This window comes from Galleria mellonella, unplaced genomic scaffold, assembly GCF_026898425.1.
Source record: "Galleria mellonella isolate WM207_F2 unplaced genomic scaffold, CSIRO_AGI_GalMel_v1 utg1408, whole genome shotgun sequence".
Classification (NCBI taxonomy): domain Eukaryota; kingdom Metazoa; phylum Arthropoda; class Insecta; order Lepidoptera; family Pyralidae; genus Galleria; species Galleria mellonella.
In genome coordinates, this window is record NW_026441996.1 from 28,470 (window position 1) to 45,006 (window position 16,537).

Sequence of the window (16,537 nt, forward strand, 5' to 3'; positions counted from 1 at the left end):
CTTATAGGAGAAGCTATGTTCAATAGACAGTTAATGGCTGATGCAACAACAATATATTTTTAATATTAAAATGTGTTTTTTTTTCTTTGTCATATGTGAATCGTATACTTACAAAGCGTCTGTTCTTTTCAACAGTTTCAAATGTGTTCCAGAATATGAAGAACACACGATTGAGTGACGATATCAAGTATATATTCACTGCTGCCGTGTCCTGGGCGCCATCTAGAAACATATTGTGACAACTATAATGGTAACATAGTTTCAAACGCAATTTACATTTGAATATTGGTTTTAATTCGAATTTTATTAACCTTTGAAACAAAGAAATAAGATGTAAAATCTAGAAATTTATATGTATTTGTACGGTACAATCACCAATTTTTTTTATGGTCAATGACCAGTTTCAGTGAGAAAAGAAGGTACTGTTGCGAATCAAGATTTATTGAAAAGTTAGAAGGTTTTAAATTCCCGTCCTCGTTCTACTTCATTGTAAAAAACGCCTGTCTGTCTCTAAAGAGAGAAAACGAGATTATAATCAGAATAATTACCAGTATCATTGGCGATGACGTTGAATTCAAACATGCCGTGCATGGAAACTGTTGGTTGCATAGTGAGTGTGAGGACTCCACTGTTGGGGTCCAGAGCGAACGCGGTTTCTTTCACCGCTTCCAAGGACGGGTCAACCACCATCGATGTATAGTTGATCGCGTACATAATCACAGCATCAGCTTCGGAGTGGGTCGCCTGAATACGATGTCATGTAGTCAAGAGATGGAACTTTTATGTGAAATATTTTATTCAAGGGCAATTTTTTAACTGAACTACGTGTTTTTTTGTGGAAATTTATATCATTGGTTGATCGATTAGAAATATGTTGTTTAATTCCGCTAAAATTAATATTGTGCGACTGCCAATACTCAAAGATTGATTATTTTTTATTTATTTATTCTTTATTGACCACATTACAAAAAAATGTCTGGTACAATAGGCGGACTTAATATTATATAGCATTCTCTCCCAGTCAACTTTTGGTAAAACAGAAATTTTATTATACAGTGAAAAAAATTACAACACATACAATAGAGAACTACTTGAGGGGAAAGGGATTGTTAGTAATGGGGTCTAACTGACCCATTGCAAGCAATACATCCTATCAGGTCGATCTCCACGTGGTTCCCCCTGGAAACTATCGTGAACAATTCTTGTTGAATTCGTCACAATGGGCAAACTGACCTGCTATCATCGTCACCTATCATCGCTCACTGGTGCCCCGCCGGTGTATACCATCCCATTATCACCCATTAAAAAAAATAGAGAACTAATGCATATTATTATTATATAAATATACATACATGAATACATTAAACAAATATTACATAAATATACAAATATGTAATAAAAATACATACATACAAATATAAATATACATATATAAATATACCTACATAGTTATAGATTATATACGATAAACAATGATTACCACTACTACAAGAAGTTTTACAACCTTTTTTATAAGCCAGCTATATTTCCATCGCTCAGCAATCTATTAATTTGCCTAAAGATGCCTCGTTTAGAGATGAAGCACGTGTCGCAAAACGTGCGTGAAAAATGGTAGTTGGAGATTGATGACCTTATGGAAGGTTGTGGGACTTCTGATAGCAACAGTGGTGGTCAATCTTTGAATGTTGGCAGTCACATACATACTAATGGTAGCAGAATTAAGGAAAATAATTCTAATCAAGTTCTAAGTGACAATGATGTTGAACTGCAGTGTTTATATTAGATTGTCGGTTACAATTTTTTTTAATCTTATGATGCCTATAGCTCTCTTTTATCATCACACTGCTCGCCATCGACAGGGAATTTTTCCTCACACGCTTGAACCTAAATGGTCACATACAGTGTGGTTTCAGAGAAATTTCTTCCCGAACGCTCAAACTGTGAAATAAGCACCCTGCCAGGGTTTTTCCTAGAAACTACAGTATGGGGTTCTTAAAAAAGGGTATATTAAGGTTTTTTCAAGGTCGGTAACGTGCACGTGACACCCCTAGTTTTACAAGCGTCCATAGTCTAGTTTATAGACCGATTACCATCAGCTGTAAGCTGTATGCATGTTAGCTACCTTTGTGGTATAAAAAAAGTTGAAATATACGTCAATACTGAACTCGGGATATCCCTTTCAGACCCAAGATTTTTTTCTTTCAGATTAAATATATTTTCGTGTTTTGGAGCCAAGCCATCTTGCCGGCACGCACGAGACTACTGCACCACCTAACCGCTAAAATGATTTCTTATTGGCTGGTTTAGAATCTCATTATCATGTTATTTCAGCTTCGTGCGTAAAAATGAATGGCGCGCAGTTTTAGAATTTTTTAAAGTTACAATTCACGCCCGTGTCGTTCAGGTCTGAAAGGGTTATTAGTTCTAATTATTATTTACAATAAGGGGCAAGTTAATAATTAGAATTACTTCTACGGTGAGGAGTTCTTTGTTGATCGTGTCCAACGTCGATATGCCTGCACTGTAGTGGTCGCTCACGAAATTGGGACGAGGGTTGGCTTCTCTTACCTGGAAAGTATCAAGTAACAATAAAATCCTCAATAATACCACATCTCGGACATTTCACTAAAAACGCCACGATTCGTGCTTGTCACAACTACAGAAAAAAGTCACGTCTGTACATGTGACAATGTAACGTGTAGTTACGATTAGCGCGGGAAAATAGAGTTTGGGTGTTGACGCGTTTGAGAGGGGGTGAGGTCAAGCCGCAGCGGGCGGCAGGCAGTGTCTATGCTGTACTTTAGTACTATATTTTATATTATTATTATATTTTCCAATAATCCTTGCAATGTTATATTAAGGCTGCCAATTTGTTACTTTAAATCTATCGTCGCTATTCTTTTAAGGTTTATGATATCGAATGTTATGCAGAGCAGTTATTGGAGTGCAAATTTGATGCTGTTTAATGTAATATTAATTTTACTAATGTATTAATTTATAATCTGTTGCTTTGCGATAAATAAATAAATATTGTGCTAATTTTATAAATGTGAAAGTTTGTTTGTTACTTCATTATGCTTTAATGGCTTAACCAATAAATTCGAAATTTGGTATACACATACTATTTGGGATGGACAAATCATTCAGACGAAGTCGCAGGTAAAAACTAATAGGTATATGAGGTACTCGATTGTAAAACTTACGGTAACAGTGACTGTTAACATAGAGCTGGCGAGCGATGGGCCCGGACTCATGGAATTGCTGGCGACGACTACGAGGGTGTGTGTAGCGGTCTCGTTCCTGTCCAGTTCGCGTTTCAAATATATTATGTTCTGCAGCGGGTCCACGCTGAAGTAACCCTCGTCGTAGCCATCTGAATAGAATAATAATAATAAAAACTTTAACTAAAGTGCGGGTACACAATTTATCAAACAGTGATTACTACACTAGGCTCGCAGGCCTGTATCGTAGTAATCAGTAAGTGGCTAATTAAGTTAGTCCATATTTATTGTCATTTACAGTCCGGTTCTTATACAATTTTATCATTTAGGTACTCGAAAGTTAAAATACAATAGAGAAAATACATATGCAGTGTACATTTTTAATTTTTGTTGTTGTGTTATTTATTTATTTATAAATTACTCACCACACTTACAGTATCCCAAAACGTGTTGTGAGTCATAGGTTTATTTTACAAACTTAAAATTTTTAAACAATATTTAGAAAATATATCTAATTTGTCATTAAATATATCAATATCTGGCTGCTGAGCAATCAGAGAATTGAGCAGAGAAATAGCCTGATAAGTGAGAGCAAACTGAGCAGTACAGGTGCGAACCGACGGTGTCAATAGTAATCGACATGTTAATCGTTATGTTTTATTTTGTTGTGTATATTTATTTTTGTTGTTTACAATACATGTGCAGTGTACGTTTTCAATTTTTATTGTTGTGTTATGTTTTATTTTGTTGTGTACATTTAGTTTTGTTGTTATTAATACATGTGCAGTGTACGTTTTCAATTTTTATTGTTGTGTTATGTTTTATTTTGTTGTGTATATTTATTTTTGTTGTTAATAATACATGTGCAGTGTACGTTTTCCATTTTTATTGTTGTGTTGTGTTTTATTTTGTTGTGTATATTTATTTTTGTTATTATTTCTGATGGAGATACAAACAAGTTTATTATCCATCTATTATATAAAATATAGGTACCTATAATAAATTTTCGTTAATTATATGTGGAAGCTTTTAATTGGCTTACTGTTGTTTTATATAAATAATTATTAAGTTATTATAGCTATAAGTTTCCCTTAAAAAAATAAATAAAATATAGATGCTTTAATTATGAAATTTATTATATCAGCCATTAACTGGCCACTGCCAAATATAGGGCTCCTCCTATTGGGATATATCGCCAGCAAGCGAATGTTGATATTGGCTCTGCAGAATGATTTAGAAACTAAAATCATCTGATATCACTTTTTTATAATTTGTTATTTTTTACGAATTGTTTGATTACAGAGAATTAGCCTCCGATTAAGATGATTGCCCGGTGGACCCGGTATAGAACAGGCCTTTCTTTTTCTATGGGTGTCGTAAGAGGCGACTAAGGGAGGGCGAGTGTTGGGCAGCTGCGTCCCTCTTAAAACATCTCCAACTGCGATTGCCAATTCGCCTGTCAAGCGTGGCAAATACTGGCAAAACCCCCTATGGAGAGGTTTACGTTCAGCAGTGAACAGTTAAAGGCTGATATGAATGAATGAATGAGGTGGGTGTACTTTCAGGTATATAGATTCGAATACTGAACTCCACTTTAGCTTTTCTCATTTTATGAGGTAGATAGATAGATAATTTATTTGCATTACTTACAGCACACAATAGGACAGATAAAGGAAATACTAGGCGTCATATCGTATAGGGAGATAAAGGATATGGCCTAGGATAGAGCTGGCTGGAGGAAGATGCATGAATTAGTTGCACCGACAAGAGGAAACTCTTAAATGAAAAGAAGACAGCACACAAATAACAATACAAATATACACATAATACAGGCATACACAGTAAAAAGAGATAAAAGAATGAAAAACAAAAAAAAAAAAAAATAGCAAAATATATAAAACAACAACGAAGGTAGTCGCTTTATTCACCTGCAATCGTGTAGTATATATTGTGGCAGTCGTTGTCGCACTTATAGTTTTTGGGGTCTTCAGCGAGCGGCAACTGGAATGATTCTATCAGACCTTGTTCTTTTTCTATAACAATAAAAAGACATGAGTATTACGCGATATTTTATCCACGTTTGCCCAGTCTATACATTATTAAGAACACATTTTCAGAATAGTATATATATGTTGCCCATCAACAGACTATTTGCTCATCAACGCTCATTCCTGGCTGACTGTCCCCGTCTTTACCTAATGTCCTATAATGGGGGGAAAAGGATTGTTAGTAATGGAGACTGAGAATCCTATTGCTAGCAATATACCCAACCAGGTCGACCTCCTCGCGGTTCTCCCTGGAAACTATCATGGTTAATTCCTGATGAATTCATCATGATGGGCTAACTGGCCTGTTTTCATTCTCATCTATCACCCTTTACTGGTGCTCCGCCAGCGTATCCCGTTAGCGCAGGCGGGGTTACTATATCATTTTCACCCATAAAAAAAAATGTCCTATAATGGCTTCAGGCTGAGAAGTCGGTCGGTTGTGAACTGCAGCACGAATGAGAGAGACAAACAAGTCATTGAATGTGAGGTATTTGAATGTTTATATTTGTTACTTCACAACTCCGTCAATTATGATCCGACTTGAAAAAATCTTTTTTTTATCTGAAACGATATACTGACAGATTAGTTCCACAGATTTTTTTCATAATTAGTTTAGTTATTTAGTTTTGAAGAAAAATAATTAGTTTTGCCACAACTAAAATCGGTTTTTATCGTGGAAGTCAATCTTAATTATATTTATGACAATAATACAGTGTCACTTACCAAAGAAAGCGATATTAGCAGTGTTTGTATTGAATACAGGGTCTCCCTGTGTGGGCACGAAGATTATGTTGAGAGTGGAGGTGGACGAGAGTGGACCCGGCTCGGTGCCACCGTCAGTGGCGCGGATTGTCACCTAATTTAGTTCAATATATTATATAAAAGTTTAATTAGGTATTTACACTTATGGTGGCCGTATACCATTAAATTTGGCATCCACTGAACTTGACGGTGTATGGACATTCATAGCAAGTCTATTTGTGTACGCTTAAAGGACTAAATGAGGTTTTTTTTTTTAACCACGCCTGCGCTAACGATATATGCTGGCGGGGCATCAGTGAGGGATGATAGGTGAGAATGAAAAGGCAGGTCAGTTAGCCTATCGTGATAAATTCACTAATGAATATATCACGATGGTTTCCAGGGGGAACGGCAAGGAGGTCGACCTGATAGTGTATATTACTAGTAATACGGTTCTAAATCAGCAAGGGGGCAGTTAGACCCCATTACTGTTAGTAATCCCAATTCCATCATTTCTTTTTGACGGTATTTTCAACAAAGAAATCCTCTGCCTCCCTTAAGGAAAAGAGTGTCAACTTATGATTAGAATTAATATCACATACCGTGAATTCTCTTATGTCCTCAGGGAAAAGTTCTCGAAGCATTAGTGTTCCAAGGTTTTCGCCGTTGTTCGAAACTTCGAAGAATTGACTTGCTTCAGCTATGAACAACAATGAAATCATACGTTTTTTTCTATACTACTTAGAATGGCAAACAAGCTGACGGCCCACCAGATGGAAAGTGGTAACCGTCGCCTATAGACATGAGCAGTGCCATGGACATAACAGAGTATACTGTTTTGCCTATGATACTCCCCATGCGTTGCTATTCCTGAGGACTCGGGTGTTATTCCTCTGTACCCTGTAAATTCACGCCAAATCCCACCCTATAAACCGAAACACAACCATGCAAACACAACTGCTTTACGGTTGAAACACGAATGGGATAGAGGTACCTAAGCAAACGACTTTTGTACAAAGTCTCCCTCTGGTACCTCCCTCTCAGTTGTGTTTGCATGGCTGTGTTTCGGTTTGAAGGGTGGGATTGGCGTGAATTTACTGGGTACAGAGGAATAACACCTGAGTCCTCAGGAATGGCAACGCATGGGGGGTATCATGGGCGAAACAGTACACTGTGTTATGTTCATGGTACTGCTCATGTCTGTAAGCGACAGTCACCACGTTCCATCAGGTGGGCTGTCAGCTTGTTTGCCATTCTAAGATGTATAAAAAAAATTAATAAAAAAAGGTACACAAATCGTATGACTATTTTTATTTTTAAATAACAATTCAATTCACTTGAGAAGGTTTGCTGGAAGAAATCTCTTATTAGAGATAGGCTCGCCTATGTACATTACGTTTAAAATTAATTGTTCTTAATATTATGTTTGTGTACAATAAATAATATATCATATGTATATATAATGTAAATGTAAGTTATGAAAAAAAACCGCCATTGAGAAATATTTTTATGCTATTTTTTTGTCAGTAGACCTCCAATGACTATTTGCTATTGTATACGTTGTAGCACAGTGTCGCCACCTTTGCAGAGTTTATGTATATTATTCTATTACAGTTCATAGCAGTCGCAGAAGCGACGGCGTGTACGACAAAAATGCAAGCTACCAGTGTTACCAGATACTATAGTATTAATTTAAAGCTATTATTATAAAATTTTAGCTAATTAATTTTATCTACTATTTACAGCCAATTCATTTTAAATATATTGCACTATGAAAAAAAAAATGTAAAGGTTTTTGTTTCTTGTCAATGTCCTTAATAAAATTCTAATTAAAAATTATAAAAGCCGTTAAAGTATTCGTGAAAAAATATTTCATATATTTATTTGATGTTTTGAGTACAAAACGTTATTTATTATAAGTACAAAAATTTGCAGAATTAATATTATTACTTTTTTTTTTAATTTAAGAGTTTCCTCTTGTCTGTGCAACTAATTCATGCGTCTTCTTCCAGCCAGCTCTATCCCAGGCCATATCCTTGATCTCCCTATATGACATGACACCTAGTGTTTCCTTTATCTGTCCCATGTAGTTATTCCTCGGTCTTCCTCTTCCTATTTTGCCCTATATTTTGCCTTCTACAATGCTCTTAAAAAATCGTCATGTCGTATAAGGTGGCCCAGCATTTTGCCTTTTCTATTCTCTATTATTTAATATTATTACTATTACACTTGAAATAAAATTAATTGGGTTACACCCACCCGAGAGTTGTCTAGTGCTCACCCCATCAGGAGTGTGAAGCTTATAGCTATGCGCAAAGATAGCTTATTACTGCCCCCCCCCCCCACTTCACTTTCACACTCTTTCTAAAAAATGTTTATGGGTGCTGTTCATATTTATAGAGGATGGTCACCATTTTCCATGCGGTGGACCGTCTGTACGTTTGCCATTCAAAGCTATATCTAATCCAATTCGCATTGGGGACGGATTAGCAAACGCGTGTGTTTCCTTACCATCACCAGATATGTCGAAGGTGACTAGGCCCGCGTGTAGTCCGTCCTCGTCCGTTGCTGACACTTGATCCAGGAATTCTCCGTTCACCAGCGCCAGCAAGCCGTTCGTTGTAGCTCTCTCCTATTAACGCAGTGCAGTAACGTATTATAAAAAGTATTTTTATTTAGAAACGTAACTACTAAACAAATTTTAATGAAATTTTGATGGTACCAATCTGAAAGTATACATTTTTAAATAAAAAAAGTTCCGAATTGGTTTGTAAATGATGCAGTGATGAGGTAACAGTAATGAAAAAAACATCATCCAAGTTGTGAACCTCCTCCTTTTTTAAAGTCGGTTAAAATAAAAGACTATCAATAAAAAAACACCTAAGCAAAATAAGAACTTTGGCGGTACTCACCCTCGCAAGACGTACGGTGGTGCCGTCCGCGGGGAACACGAACTCTGGTGCGCGGTAGTTGTACGGCCGGATCTCTATCTCGTATATTTCATCGTCGAACAATTGGGGCACGCCATGGTCGAAGGCCTATGAACAGTTGCTTTGGTCTTATCCATCTAGATCAGTCATGAACTGTCTACTGTTGATCATAGGCTATTACTATTGGGAGGTTTTTCCAGTAGTTGTCAGTAGTAAAAATACTGTTCATCCCTCGATTATTATGTTCCCTTAGTGACCTCTTACGACACCCATGGGAAAAAAAGGGGTGACCCACTTTATGCCGGGACCTAGACCTTAGCAACCTATTTATATCTTTCTGCTGGACACCGTTTTCTCCCATAACGAGTTATTGTTATACGTAGATCTGCGTAAATGAAGTCCCGGCTTCAAATTCCGGGCGAGACAATATGGGAAATGAGATTTTCTGAATTGTCTTGAGTCTGGGTATTTTAGGTTGTGATTGGCATCTTATAAGACAGGGTCCTAGCTAGAGTACTGGATAAATGGTGTCATTATTAATGCTACCTACACAATACGCCTCCCCTACTTGCTGTGCCCAACAGGGTCCATAATTAAAGTTGAAATGTTATCTACTAATTACATTATGGAATGCAATAAGAAATAAATATATAAAATACGTGTGATTCTTCCTGGAAACGACGGTGGTTAATTCCTGATGAATTGAATTAGTAACAGTGGGCTAACTGATCTGACTTCACCCTCATAAAACTTTTTAAACTGGTCTATCTATCCTATTTAAGAGCTGCGCTCTTGTCGGTGGTACTGGTATCCTGCCATATTTATTTATTGACATAACTTTATTGATCAAAAGAAAATATGGTACAAAAGGTAGACATAATGCTAGTAGCATTCTCTACCAGTCAGCCTTCGGGATGAACAGTGAATTGGGATAGGCCCAATAATAAAGTACTGCGTTCGTGATTCACTGTTATATATATAAAGGTATATCTGTGTTTAGTTCAAATTAGAACTCACTCCAATATGTATAGCATACGTGCCCCAGTAGCCCTTCAAGTCCACGGCAGTGTAGAGTTGCCCGCTGACGTTGAATAGCTGTAGCATGCCGAAGAGGTCCGGGTGCTCGAGGCCGGGCCGGTCGGTGACGGTCAAGTTGTGGATTGTGTACCCGACGCGGGAGTTGTCCGTGTCCGGCTCGTCCCTGTCCGGGGCCGTGATGACTCCTTCGAGTAGTTCGCCCTGAATATTCAATTATTGAAATGCATTGTGTGGCAAGGCGAAGTAATAATCTATTGCTATGACTTATTTACTTATAATCTTATTTTTATTTTATCTTTATTTGGTCTCCCAGCAATTGTTAAAGTGATAAAATTTAATATTAAGTTTTCTATCTAATTATACATAGCGTTTTCTTTTTAAGGGAAACACAGTATGCATAACACATGGACAGTATCATGGGCGAAACAGCATACTCTGTTATGTCCATGGTACTGCTCATGTCTATAGGCCGTAAAGCTTGTTTGCCATTGTAAGTTGTATAAAAAATTGCTTATTAACAAATAAACAATAATGTACTTACTCTTGAGGCATTTAACATAGGTATTGTTTTTAAATTCAATAAATAATTACTTTACATAAACTTTTGCTGTTTAATTAAAGCATTACAGCTTTCCTACATAAATATCTTTCCATACCGAAAACAATATCCAAGTGTTGCCTGCAATTATTCAACAGTTTGCAAAAACGTGCCTGCTCTTGGTATCATGATAGTATTGGTAATTTATGGTAATATGTAGATTTTGGGATGTTATACAACATTTCCTTTACTCACGTAACTACATATACTAGTCGGTTACCATTTCCAGTCAAATAGGCACGGAAATATAAAATAGAAAATCGGCGTCATACCTCTAGAAGACTCTCAGAGACAGACCAAAAGAGGCCGTGCGGTAATTCTGGGGCGTTATCGTTCACGTCTAGAAGGATTACCAGTACTTCGGTTTCGTTTTGATTCCTCCTGCCGTCTGTAAACCATGTAAAAAGGGATGTAGATATATAATAGTATGTTAGCAATCGGCATTATGGGTATGAGAACCTACTGCTAAGAATATACTCTTGATGTTATTGATCAGTAGGTGGCCACTTTTATTTTATTCATTAATTTTGTACGCCAACTTGGGTACAACCCCCACATCTTACAAATACCTAATACTTACTTTCTGGGGGGAAAGGGATTGTTAGCAATGGAGTTTGACAGCTCCATTGCTAGCAATATGCCTTATTAGGTCGACCTCCACGTGGTTCCCCCTGGAAACCATCGTGAACAATTCTTATTGAATTCGTCACGATGGGCTAACTGACCTACTTCATCCTCACCTATCATCCTTCACTAGTGCCCCGCCGGTGTATACCTATAACACGGGTGGGGTTACCATTCCATTATCATCCATTAAAAAAAATAGTAATCCAATTTCAGAACTGATATGGTCTATAATCAGGTACACAGCATGTTTACATGGGATCTTTTGATTTGTGAGGTGAGTTGCTCGGCTGTATAAATCAATGTATAGAGTTACCTCCGCCAGATAAGAAGTTATCAGTGAGAGTCAAGAAGATGGTGTGCCTGGGCTCGTCACCGTCCCTGTCGAGGACTTCGTCAGTGGTGTAGTCCACGTACACAAGGCCCGTCTCCAGGTCCACGGAGAAGAAGTCGCGAAGACGAGGGTTCACTTGGTAATTGATTTGATAGCTCACCGTGTGATATAGCTCTGGAGATTAAACAACTTCGTTAATATATCATATCAGCCATTATTGTCCTGCTGCTGAACGTAGGCTTCCCCCATTTGGGCAGCTTTGCCAGTAGCTGCCATGTTTCTTAGGCGGTTTGGCAACCGCAGTTAGATTTTTAGTAACGTTTTATGTGGAGCGCTGCTGTCCATCTCTCGATCATTCCCTGAGTCGCCTGTTATGACACCAACGGAAAAGGAAGAGGCGGCCTATTCTATACTGGGACCACATAGACGATTTTTAGTGTATGATGCCTCCATATTGAGGAAAGATTTGTATGTTAGTGATTCGTGCATCTATCGTTGCTAACTTCAATAAGATAAGGAATATTTCTTAAGTGTCCAATGTTCGACCATGCGACTTTTGTTGAAAGATTGGTTTTCAATTGCTTATTGACTTCATAATGATCATACATTAAAGCAAGCACTCCAAGAAACAGCAAAATGTTGAATTTACATAATAGCTTCACTCTCGTGACCTATCCGGTCACAGTTGTATACCCTAAATAAATAATAGCCTACGTCTTTCTTTCACTCAAATTGTTAGCATCTTTACATTTAGTATACCAATATTTTATTATATTTGCATCATAACTGTTGCCAAGTGCCACTGTTGCTGATTTGATTTAACTACAAAATGGTGATTTGTCATTTCCGGAAGAATTATTTACCCGCCAAAATAATCGGCATAAAAACTAGAAGTAACGTCCAACAGTGAACAGTTGTGGATTGAACATTGATCAGTAAAGACGTATAATTTGGTAAGTCGCTTTAATACAAATGTATTTTAATTGCAAAGTTGTGGAACTGTTAATACATGAGTTGGATTGCCCTATAATGACACGAGTTTTATTTCATAACCATCGACCTCTTAAAAAATATTATAGTGTATAATACTAAATTTTCATAACATTTTGTTGTTTTGTTAAGCCGTCAAGAGGGAAGAAAACCTTTTCTAAATTTATAATGTTATTAGAAAGGAAGTATATAATAAGGCAGCAAAGATATTTGTATTTACGCACCATCTCTGTCAAGATCACTGGACACTATCTGGACGACTTCGTCACCGTGGGTCGCGTTCTCGTATATCCATACAGTGGTGTTAAACTTGGAGATCTCCGGCTGTGGCCACTTGTTGTTCGTATCCGTAATTTGAATCGTGATCTGAACCAGACATACATGTTTTAGATTCTAGCGTCAATGATTTATGTACTTTGTTGTTAGTTAGTTTGTTTATCCAGGAATTTACGCACTTAGTTTCGTGATTGAGGGATAGGTGAGAATGTGGTTAGGCCAACCAAACTACATTATTCCAAATAGCTAGAAAGTTACAAGTCTCTGGTAAGGAAACAGTCGATCCAAGGACTCGCATCCGTTCTTCGTTATTATTCGTTTAACTTTGTTGTAGTCCACCTATAATTCAGTTGGTAAGCAGCCAGCTAGCATACTGTGTTTCGGTTGGGAGGCATAACAAAGCAATCTACTAGGTAAGCTGTGAGTCAAGATTGTCGTGTTCCGGTTTAAAGCATGAATTCTGGGCAGTGAAATTACTCTGGTGTTGCAAGTGTTTGATAAAGTAACCCTACTGACACATAAGCTTGACTGGTATTCTTATTAAAAGATTTTTGAAAATGAGATTTCTCACGTCTCCGTCTGTGTTCCACTCGGTGTCGTCGGGTGGGCACTCGGTTCTGTTCTCCGCGTAGCACCCGTCGCTGGCCGTGACCGTGTAGTACAGCTCGTACCGTGGCGGGGTGTCTGCGTCGATCGCTTCGTTCGCGTCCACCTGGAGCTGTCCCGTGTAAAAGTTGATCTTCACAAGGTCTTCTGGAGTGTTGTCTCGAGCACTATAAGAAGATACCGTTACTATAGCTATATCCTACAGCTTTGCCCGTGTGAATCATCATATAAATTATTCCATGTTCTAAGAAATTTTACCATATCATATACATATTCAAATTCAAATTCAAATTCAAATTCAAAAATCATTTATTCATGTAGGACATTTTAGCCGCTTATGAACGTCAAATTTTTACATTATAATTTTATTTTTTTCCCTACCGTCCAGTTCGGTATATAGATCCAACTGAGAAGAACTGGCAAGAAACTCAATTGAATTACTTTTTTTAAAAGCCAGTTTATTTACAATGTATATTTATATAGGTGTCTATGTCTAACATTAAATGAAAATTCAGTGCATGAACAACTATTGCCATGCACACTCGTCATTCAAGTAATCGTTTAGTGAGTAATAGGCTTTGCTCAGTAAATATGATTTAACAGATGTTTTGAATTTATTTAAGGGTAATTCCAACATATCCTTTGGTATCTTATTGTAAATTTTTATACCTATTCCCATAAAAGACCTATTAACTTTTCTAAACGATACTTGGGGACAGCAAGTTTGTCTTTAAATCTAGTATTAATATTATGAATATTGCTGTTTTTTGGAAATAAGTCAAGATTTTTATGAACATATAGAATATTTGAATATATAAATTGAGAAGCAACGGTGGAATATTTGCCTCTTTGAATTTCTCTCTTAATGAGTCACGACTCTTCATACAGTAGATCGCTCGAACGGCACGTTTTTGTAATATGAATATATTCTTAATATCTGCCGCTTTTCCCCATAGTAATATTCCATAAGAGAGTAAACTATGAAAATAACTAAAATAGACTAATCTAGCAGTATCAGTATCAGTGTACTGTCTAACTTTACGCACGGCAAAAGCTGCTGAACTTAGTTTCGCTGCAAGGCTTTGAATTTGTGCACCCCATTGTGTTTTATTATCTAGTGTGATTCCTAGAAAGACAGTAGAGTCTATAAATTCGAGAGATTCGTCATTTAATTTAATATTGCAATTAGTATTAAAACTTTTAGCTAGAGAGAAATTAACACATTTTGTTTTTTAGCGTTTAACATAAGATTGTTAGTTGTAAACCAGTGCAGGAGACGCCGCAAAGCACTATTTACATCGTCATAATTATTAGTCATTCTATTAACTTTAAAAATCAATGAAGTATCGTCTGCAAACAATACTATGCCGCATCTATCCTGCATGGCATATGGGAGATCATTAATGTAAACTAGGAATAAAAATGGACCGAGAATAGATCCTTGAGGTACACCCATTTGCACAAGTGACCCGTCAGGCGTAGCGTTGCTAATCTTCAATTTCTGTATTCTATCAGATAGATAAGATTTTATTAAATTTAAAGCATTGTCTTTGACGCCATAAAAAGCAAGTTTTTTTAGCAATGTATTATGATCAACGCAATCAAAAGCCTTAGAAAGGTCACAAAAAACACCTATCACATCCATTTTAGTTTCCCATGCAGCAAATACGTGTCTAAGCAACTCTGCACCTGCGTCTGTAGTTGAACGACCTTTGGAAAAACCGAATTGACTATTGTGGATTAAATTATTTAAATTGAAATAACTGACAAGTTGCATAAGGATTATTTTTTCAAAAATTTTACTGAGTGCTGGGAGTATGGATATAGGTCTATAATTTATTGGGTCACTCTATCTCCAGATTTAAAAAGCGGTATGATTTTACTAATTTTCATTATGTTAGGAAATTTACCTTAAATCTATACATTTATTGAAAATAAAAGCAAGAGAGGGCGCAATAATTTCCATTATACTATCCAGTATTTTAACAGATATACCCCATAGATCCTCTGTTTTTTTATTATTAAGTTGTTTGAATATTTTCATTATTTCTACTGATGATGTATGTCTAAAGTTAAATACAGCTGATGACTTGCTAACATTGTCTGTTAGTAAAGTTTCAGCAGCAGACGGGGAAGATTTTAGAGCCTGTGTCGTAATTAATGGAATATTAGTAAAATAAGATTCGAATGTATGCGCGACCTCTGTGTCGGAATTTACCAATTTGTTATTAATATTTAAAGCTATTTTGCTATTTTGAAAATTAACTTTTCCAGTTTCGCTATTTATTACTTTCCAAGTGGCTTTTATTTTATCTTTAGATTTAGTTATTATTTTACCTAAATAGAGAGACTTAGCTGTATGACAAACCTTTTTAAATATTTTCGAATAAGATTTTACATGTTCATGAAATAAGGGATCGGATATATAGCTTCGTTTTTCGTAAAGTTCGTAAAGATTAGCCCTAGACTTATAAATACCAAACGTGGCCCAGTCACAAAACTTTGATTTTACACTAGTTGAAAATGGTTTTTGTTTTAAATTCACTGCTAGCTTCATGTTCAATTAAATTAAAAATATGTTCACATACAATGTCCGGGTCATATTGAGGTACTATGACACTAGATATTTTATGTTCAATTTTATTTTTAAAACGTGCCAAATTCTTTTGTGTTATTTGTCTGCATGTAATTGTTTGAGTCCCTTTGGATCCCTTAGTTTCAATTATAACTTTTTGTCCGTAATGATCAGATCCAAGACAGTCGAAATTCATTTTCACCTTTACTTCACAATTACAAAAAACATTATCTATACAAGTGGCAGAATTTCCTGCGACCCTAGTGGGTTCTAAAAAAGATTGTGCAAATTAAATGATTTAAATAAGTTAATCAATCTTAAGCTTATTGAGCATTCCGATAATAAATCAACATTAAAATCGCCACATACAAATAATGTTTTATTCCTCCGTGCGACTCGTCTCAATGCTTCCTCCATAGCCAGTTCAAAAGAATAATATAACTATAGAATAATATAACATAGTTTTCCAATATCTATTCAAAACCATTTTTATGCGATATTTTATCTATATATCTATCTTCGGAAACTTTCGTATTTGTAATTAGTAGTAATGTAT

General features: G+C 36.3%; 1 protein-coding gene across 1 annotated transcript in view; it reads right to left on the reverse strand.

Moving 5' to 3' along the window:
- The window catches only part of LOC113519065 (cadherin-23-like), a 51,315-nt gene that overhangs the window by 10,555 nt on the left and 24,223 nt on the right, over positions 1-16,537 (reverse strand). The window contains 14 exon segments of the mRNA XM_052903617.1: positions 113-222; positions 549-744; positions 2,470-2,568; positions 3,204-3,373; positions 5,150-5,254; positions 5,993-6,125; positions 6,613-6,710; positions 8,522-8,642; positions 8,923-9,048; positions 9,958-10,179; positions 10,849-10,964; positions 11,517-11,708; positions 12,749-12,890; positions 13,372-13,573. Of these exon segments, the coding sequence (XP_052759577.1) occupies positions 113-222; positions 549-744; positions 2,470-2,568; positions 3,204-3,373; positions 5,150-5,254; positions 5,993-6,125; positions 6,613-6,710; positions 8,522-8,642; positions 8,923-9,048; positions 9,958-10,179; positions 10,849-10,964; positions 11,517-11,708; positions 12,749-12,890; positions 13,372-13,573 (2,032 nt within the window).